Here is a 9,134-nt window from a genome sequence, read left to right on the forward strand (position 1 = left end):
TGGATTTATCCTTGTTAGCGCTTTTTGATATCTTCGAATAAGCCTCTGCTTTAAAAAATGTAAAAAAAAAAATAATTTGTGTATTGTGCAATACATTTTAGAGTTCTGCCCCGCGAGTTTTGTTATTAAAAAAAAAAAAAGTGGGAGTGTGTTATGCTCAAGATACAGTAAAATAGCAGGAGATTCTTCGCCCCTCCCTTTCAAGTACTGGAAGCGATACTTTGATAGTATCGGTTATCTTTCGCATGAGGATCAAGGTAAGTAAGAAATTCGCCCATTTGAGCGGTAAGGAACTTTAATGCTACTCACTAACAGCGTAATCTAAGCGTTTATGTTAAAGACAGCCAAAGGAGGCAACAAAATGGCACGATCGTTTGTACTTCTTTCGAGGTCCTCTATACCCACAAATTGTAGCATAAAGTATTGCAGCAGTTCTTTCCAGTTGTCATGTGAAGCGTTCACGACTTAAAAACAAAAACAAAAAATATATAGTTTCTTAGTTACACAAATATGCCCATAAAAATGCGTTAGATGCTTTGTAGCTGAATAACGGTAGGCACTGGACATACATGTCAAGAATGATCATACGATTTAATAAAATAAACATGGACATAAGCGTGGATTTTCGGCAAAGGGTGTGGTGATCAAAATATGTTTAAAACGTATGTTTAAAAAAGGCTAAGTACGACCCTTTGAAGCGAAGCACCCGCTAAACGTCACTTAACAAATTGTGAGGGGCCGTACACAGCGAGCATGTTTTGTGTCTGTCGTCCGCGCTGTTTTTGTTTTCTTTATTTGACCGTTGTGCGTCTCGCTTTGGAGCGACGCATTTTAAGACGCATTTTTTAAATTAAAAATAACTTTTAAAGGAGTATTCCGTGTTCAATACAAATTAAACTCAATCGACAGCCTTTGTGGCATAATATTGATTACCACATAAATAATTTAGTCTTGCCCCTCCTTGTATTTAAAAAAAAAGAAGCACAAATCTGGGTTCCAGTGATGCACTTACAATGGAAGTTAATGGGGGATAATTTTTAGTGTTTAAATACTCACTGTTTCAAAACTATAGCCACAAGACATAAATAATATACATTTTATTTTAGTGTGATAAAACACTAACCTGTTCTGTGTAACGTTATAGCCAATTTTTCAACTTTGTAGCCATGACAATGTAATATCAACATACCCTATATGACTTTAAAAAATGACAATTTAAACAAACGTTACAGCTCAAATAATACATGAGTTTTAAAAGATAAATTCATGTAAGTACTTTTATAAATTATAAGCTCCAAAAATTGGCCCAATTCACTTCCATCATAAGTGCCTCACTGAAACCTTTCTTTCTTTCTTTCTTTCTTTCTTTCTTTTTTAAGAAAAGGAGGGACGAGTCAAAATCAATTTTTGTGGTAATCAACATTTTGCCACAAATGCTGTCGATTGAGCATAACTTGTATTGAACAAGGCAAACTCCTTTAAACACAGTATGCTCTATCAGAGACAGGGACTTTGGCTCTATTCATGGTGCTGCGTCTACCTTCTTTAGCACATCGATGCGTTCGGTGTGAACGGCCCCTAAATGAATGGCTGCCGCATAGAATTATGTTGTGTGTAGTGATGGGAGACATAATCCTATTTACATTTTTCAGATTTGTTTCTGAAGTATTACAGATGTGTTTATGTTATTATCAAACATATGATAATCAAATTTGAATAATAACATTATTTAAACTCAGGAAAACTTAATCTTAATTTAAGACTTTTTTGTCAGCATTAATAATGTAATAATGTTCCACTTTAAGTAACTCTCATGCCTTCTTACTTTAATAGTGTTTCAAGTGTTAACATTTCTGAAATGTTCTAGAACTAAATACCTTCTATACTGTAACTGTACTGTTGCATGTTGACATACCCTTAATTTGGATCCTGTTTAAATCGATGAGCCACAACATTAAAACCACCTGCCTAATATTGTGTAGGTTCCCTTCAGGGTTCGAATTATGATTTCATCTTTGTGGGGGTCTCTTAAAAAAAAAAAAGTAGCCTATAAGCAGGCGTGGTGTGTGTGATAAATAATTGCTTAACACTGCACTTGACTCTTTTGATTTCAATGTTTATTAATACAGGAGTAGAGAAACGAGTAGACTGTCCTCTGATGATGTTTTTTGTTTTTTTGAAATAAACCCGAATTTTGCCAAAGTTGTACCTGATGTTGGTAGCAGTCTTTTTATTTTTGGTGGCATGGTTGCTAGTTCTGAACTTTACACTATTTCTAAAATATTCTAACTGATCCCCCAGCGTGAGTTATTCTATGTGACCGTTATTTAGAACCTGTCACTTTAATGTTTCCATGGTGACGCATCATCGCTTGTCACGTTACACAGCGCAACCACAACACAGCGCTGAATGAATGATGATCTGCTTTTATGTCATTTTTCCTTTTTTATACTCACAAATATTCACAAATGCATTAGCTATAACATGAAACACTGATATTCCGATTGTCAAATATGTGCAAGTGGATGTGTTTTGTTGTTTAAACGCCTTTATAACGATCGCGTTAATTTAGTTGAGCTGTATGTGCGATGGGCGGCGCTATGTTATTTTACAACGCGTCAATTCCTCAACTTCTCACGCAATACATGAAAGTAAGTGGCCGGTGAACTGGGAGAAGAATAGAGTAAAATGTAAAGCTACTTACACAATGTGTATCTGATATGAAAACGTGTCTTATTGTAACGTAACCTTAATGGAAAGGATTATTATTGCCGCTTCCCTAGACATCAGTGTGTATTTTACAAACTCAAAATATTTTTTTGCTAGTACTTATGTGTATTTAAATGTCTGAAACCTAAAATAAACATTATGTGGTTGAAAACACAGAACAGTTGATCTGTCTATGGTTGTGATACATGACAGCAGCACTGAGCGCGTCTGTCTCTGGCTCAGCGCCAGCCAAAGCGCGAAAGCACGTTTGAATTTAGCAGTTGATCACGTGATGCACTGACCGTTCTAATCACACCGGTGTTGATCGATCATACGTGCAAAAGGGTTAACATAAACATTGAAGGAATATATTGAAGGAAAAAATGCTTTATTTGTAATTTAAAATAATGGTGCCTGATGATTTTTAGAGACCCCCACAGGTGTATGATTTTACTACTTTCATGGGAGCACATCCTCTCTCTATGGGAGCTCAGCTCCCACTAGCTCCCACGTAATTCGAACCATGGTTCCCTTTTGTGCCACCAAAACAGCACCAACCCACATCTCAGAATGCTATTCTTCACAACACAATGGTACAGAGCACCATTCTGTGTGAAAATCCCAGGAGATCAGCAATTACAGAAATACTTAAACCAGCCCATCTGGCACCAACAATCATCCATGCGATTATCTAATCAGCCAAACGAGTGGCAGCAGTGCGGTGCTTAAAAACATGCAGATAAGTGTCAGAAGCTTCAGTTAATGTTCACTTACACCATCAGAATGGGGAAAATGTTTTATCTCAGTGATTTGGACCGTTGTTGGTGCCAGATGGGCTGGTTTGAGTATTTCTGTAACTGCTGATCTCCTGGGATTTTCACACACAACAGTCTCTAGAATTTACACATAATGGTGCCAATAACAAAAATCATCCAGTGAGTTCTGTGGATGGAAATGCCTTGTTGATGAGAGAGGTCAACGGAGAATGTCCAGACTGGTTCGACAAAGTCTACAGTAACTCAGATAATCACTCTGTACAATTGTGGTGAGAAGAATAGTATCTCAGAATGCTACTCTGAGTTGCAGGTTGGCACTGTTTTGGTGGCACGAGGGGGACCTACACAATATTAGGCTGGTGGTTTTAATGTTGTTGCTGATCGTTTATATATGCGGTGCCCAAAACTGCAGTGTTGCTTACTAGTGTTTTCTGGTCGCATATTTGCTTAACATTTACCTAATGTTTTACCAAACGCCATAATTAAAATTCCTTTCTTTGAACTATACTTGTTCTACTCTTTCTGTGCTATTCAAGGTTAACCCATAAGACTCTCAGAGTCCAAGCATGAGCCAGGGGAGTGGTGCTTGTTTGTGGATTCCAGTGTCTCAGTACTGCCCTGCACCATGTGATCGATTCAAGCATGCTTCTTGTGCCCACAGAGGACATGTGTACTTACTAGGTGGCAGAGAAAAATGCTCACTGAGAGATTTCTGGAAATATAATGTGGGTAAGTCTTTGTTGCTGATTGCTCTTTATGAGTTTGCTTGTTATCGCAGTATCCCGTATGTTAGTGTATTGCTGATTCAATCAACATTGCCTGCAGCATTGGTTGATGTGGTGGTCTGGCATGGCTTATCAAGTTATTTATTTATTTTTTTTTTCAGTGTGTAATGAGTGGGTCAAGCTTCCATGTAGTAATAGTGAAGAGGCACCTGAAGAACTGGAGGGACATACCATGGTAGCATATCAGGTAACTACATTTGCATTTCCTGAAGGAAATACTGATGCTAGCAAAGTAGCAAAATAATAGTTATAGTTATACATAAGCTGAGGTTTTAGGCTTTGGTTCTGCATAAATGAAGTGCTGCATCAGCATTTTCTGTTGCCAAGACACTCAGCATGTATCAGTAACACTTAAGGTTCCATTTGTTAACATTAGTTAAAGCATTAGGCAATGTATATATTTATTTTTACTACGTTTTTAATTGTAGCTCATGTTAGTTAATAAACATACAATTGTTCATTGTTAGTTCATGTTTGTTAATAGTGCATTAACTAATGTTAACAAATACAACTTTTGATTTTTAATATGTAGTAGTATATGTTGAAATTAACTTTAACAAAGACTGATTAATGCTATAAAAGTATTGTTCAATGTTATTTCATGTTATTGTGGAGTGTTAACCATGTGTCTAGTTTTCAGTCTGCAGCACACACGAATCAGCGTGTTACTTCTTCCCCTGTGTACAAAAAATGTGTGACCTGCAAATTCATATTCGAATTGTCTACAAGATCTCTCAGATTATTTTACTAATTATTTGCTGATATTCAAATGGTTTATAATATCTAAGGATTTAATATTTTCTCAGGGATTTATCTATGTCTTTGGAGGAATGCAAGATTCTGCATATTCTGCCCGAAAAATGCCTCTTTGGGTGTTTGATACAGGTAATTTTCTATTCAATGCATTTAGATCCAGTAGTTCCCTTCCATAGGAACTCGAGCTGCATAATCGCATTGGGACACACCCTGAGTATGAAGCCCTTGTACAATCACTCCAATTTTTTGGCTGGTGGCACTTTAGCAACGCCTCTAGGGAGCTACGTCACAGGCTACATAAAAGCACTCGCTTTGGTGCCATCGAGTCAGATTTTCTGTTCTTCAGTGGATGACTGGATCATTATTATTCTCCCTTTTGAGTGGCAACACAGGATGGAATTCAATGGAAAGTGTTATGTAATTTTGCTGCATGTACAGCTCTTAAATGTTATATATTTTTTCAGTTAAAGAGCACTGGATTAACTGGGAAACAGGGAATGAAACTGTACAGGTAAACAGAACCTACCGAAACCTACATTCCTACAGGTGAAACACTTCTAAGGCTTTTATAATAGTGGACTGTTTTTTGTAGGAAGTGACACCAGCAAACAGAAAGGGGCACAGTGCAGTCACCTTTGGGTCATCTATGTATGTCTTTGGTGGATACATTGATATAAGAGGATCAACAAAGGAATTCTGGAAATATGATTTTGGTGAGTGCTATCACGTGATATAAATGATATTTGGTAAGTTAGTGTCTACTGAGAACTTAAATGTAAAGATGTATCTGTTTTTTATGTTGAATAAAGCAAAGCACGTGTTATGAAGGGTTATAAAGTTATCTGTAATGAGGTTTATTCTTGTTCAGTAAAATCCACCACAGGGATCTTAATGCTCCCACAGTTAACATACAGCCAAATCACTTTCTCAAACAAGGATATTTTCTACATGTTAGATTCCAGGGTGTGGTCGCTAATAAGCAATGTTCAAGGTGGTCCTGGTCCCAGACATGGTCACTCAGCAATGACACACCAGGATTGCATGTACCTCTATGGTGGCCTGCAAGGCTTGAGAGAACAGAAGGACCTGTGGAGATGGAGTTCTGCTAGTCAAAACTGGAGCTGCATAAAGTTCCAGTGAGTGCCACTTCTTTCTTTTCTTTACAGTATACACCAATCAGCCACAACATGAGTGAGTGTCTATTTTAATATCTATCTATCTGTCTATCTATCTATCATCCATTTATCTATCTATCCATCTATTGCATTTTCTGATTCATTCTTTTTTAGATTGACATTTTTTATTGATTTGTAGATATAACAAAGAAAATGAAACATATTATATTAATATGAGTGTTGTCACATATTCCCTGTTGTCTTTTGTTTTTGTGCTTTTATGTTGTAGTTCTTGTTTAGTTCCTGTTAGGTTTTTGTAGTTCTTTGTAGTTTCATTTTATGATTGGTTTTCCCCCCATTGTTTCTCATTCCCTGATTGTTTCCCCAGGTTTTCCTTGTTTTCCCTTGTGTATTTAAGCCCTTGTTTCCCCCAGTTTATTTGTCAGTTCTTGCAAGTTTTGTTATGCTCGGTTCCCTGTGTTTTTCTTTATTCTGAGTTTTCTTCTGTGACGAGGCAGGCAAAGAATGAGGATCTAAGTGCAGCTTTGTTCAGCACAAAAACAAAAGACAACAGGGAATATGTGACAAGTGTGTGTGTGTGTGTGTGTGTGTGTGTGTGTGTGTGTGTGTGTGTGTGTATACACTGAATCAATATTTAACCCCCACTAATACCCCTCCCCAATCACCAACCCCACCCTGACCCTCAATGAATATCCCTGTAGTCACATATATACACACACAAAAAAAATAACAACCGAAAAATAATATAATAATCGTACACATTAAAACTATACTTCTCTCTCCACAGCCCCTCCCTGAGAGTTCCCACAAATTGCCAAATAACTGCCCCATTTCCCATCAAACAAATCACAAATCCCCAGCCTTCTACATGACACCTTCTCGAAAGCTGCCACCCTTCCCATCTCTGCACACCACTCCCAAAATGAGGGCTGTTCAGCTGTCTTCCATCCCCTTAAAATAGCTGTCTGCCTATCATAACACTAGTCAGAACCCAATTTTTTTTACTTGTTTATCTCCCTTTTCTTGTTCATTCTAATACATTCCTTTATTCTGTACTGTGCAGTTCAGGTCCATCAAAGTTGGTTGGCCACTCTGCTGTGCCATATAAAGATAGCATGCTCATCTTTGGTGGAGGAGAAACCCAGGGTACCCCTCAGAACAGCTTATGGAGTTTCAACCTGAAAACAAATATCTGGAAGAAGCTGCCATTGTTGCATGAATCCACCTCCCCATGCCGGATCTATCACTGCAGCATTGGCCTAGGCCTCAGTTTCCAGCCCACAGCACCAAACAGCATCCTCTGCAAGGAAATACCCAACTCTCACAACATCACTAACAAGCTGAGACCCTTTAAGAACAAGTGCTTACCGTCCCACTCCACGTTACAAGACAACTGTATTGAGCTCCAGACTCTCCGAGCGGATGATAGGATGTTTTTACCAGATATTAGTTTTGCACTAAAAGAAGCAAAGCCTAAAGGGAGCTGTCTAACCTTTGAGGACCAGGAAGCTGTTAGTGAGAAGTGGAAAAGTGGTGACATGGCAGAGGAAACCGACGACACCATGTTTCTCCATATGCCTGACTTGCTTTTAGTCCTGGGGGGTAAACCTTTACAAGGACAGCATGTTATTTCAGTGTGGCATATGACAGTGGCATGAATCTGAAAGAATAGGGCTATGTTTTTTCAAAGTATCACACTTTCTCTGTGAGAAATGAAAGGGCCTTCACAACAATACCCACATCCTGTGGCAGAATGGTTATGTTAAAATTGAATTCAGCTTTGTGCAATCTCTGTACAGTGTCTGTAATTAAACTGTATTTTTATACACATAAATAAAAATAAATAAAACTCATACAGGAAATTTAATTTTTAATTGAAATGACATATTTCACAATTAACTTATTCCAGTGAGGCTTCTATTTTTTATAGGATTTGTATATTGTCTAAGAGCAGTACTTCACAAATGTTGGTTTATCCTCATTATTTTACTGTGTATCAAAGTCTAATATGAAAGGGTCATTATTCTAAGTTTATTATAGGTGAGAAGTACATGTTTGTTTGCTGTTTTTTTTATTTATTGTATATATATATATATATATATATATATACACACTGTATATTGTGACAGTAGAGTTCAACCGTTGTCTCTTGACAGCAGTTATAGTACTGCCCTGGAAAACACTGTATTCACAATTGAACATTCAAAAATAATTATTAATATTATTAACCTACACTTTATTATACAAGACACTGAAATAAATAAATGAACATTCTAAATAATAGAACCCCATATGCACACAGCATGACACATGTTCACATGACACATGTTTTCTTTCAGCTATTTTTAACACCTAATTAAAATCATTTTAAAGCACTACACTCTAATATTTCTCGGCAGGGTATCCCAATATTCTATTGTTTTAACTGAAAAGACTGATCTACCAAATTGTGTTTGTTTATATTTAAGGTAAAAGTCACCTCTATAAAAGGACCTAGTCAACATTGTTGCAATAGTGATGTGATTCCAATTGTTTAAGAGGTTGTGGGGCAAAACCATGTAAAATCTTATATTATAACATTTTCATACATGTAGAAAAAATGTGAGTGAATTTTGTTTGGTAAGATTTAAGTGGAATAAATATGTGCACATAAATCACTGTACATTTAAAAAAAAAAAAAAGAACCAGACATTACAATCATTATGAAGGGTGCCATATGTGGTATTAAACTGTTTACAGATGGTAGTGAACTGGATTAATTACATTAGGACAAACAGCATATTCATCTTCACATATCAGCATGACAGCTATATCAGTAATAAATAGTATGTAAATTGTAGCAAATAAATCATTCATTCATTCATATATAAATATATATACACTATACACACTGTTACCCATCACATTTAATTATATTTTATGGGAATAGTTGTTTCTTCTTATTTGTAACATCACTTATCTACATTGAGATG

The 9,134-nt window shown here is 36.7% G+C and overlaps 1 protein-coding gene across 1 annotated transcript; it reads left to right on the top strand.

The window, feature by feature from the left end:
* The first annotated feature begins 157 nt into the window (after positions 1–157).
* Positions 158–8,039, top strand: LOC127658772 (actin-fragmin kinase-like). Its single transcript, XM_052148274.1, has 8 exons — positions 158–257; positions 4,022–4,214; positions 4,372–4,457; positions 5,077–5,155; positions 5,491–5,537; positions 5,619–5,739; positions 5,982–6,162; positions 7,226–8,039. The coding sequence occupies exons 2-8, from the start codon at positions 4,052–4,054 to the stop codon at positions 7,818–7,820; spliced, it is 1,272 nt and encodes a 423-aa protein (XP_052004234.1). The 5' UTR covers positions 158–257; positions 4,022–4,051; the 3' UTR covers positions 7,821–8,039.
* Positions 8,040–9,134: the final 1,095 nt, after the last annotated feature.

This window comes from Xyrauchen texanus, chromosome 18 (genome assembly GCF_025860055.1).
Source record: "Xyrauchen texanus isolate HMW12.3.18 chromosome 18, RBS_HiC_50CHRs, whole genome shotgun sequence".
In the NCBI taxonomy this organism is placed as follows: Eukaryota; Metazoa; Chordata; class Actinopteri; order Cypriniformes; family Catostomidae; genus Xyrauchen; species Xyrauchen texanus.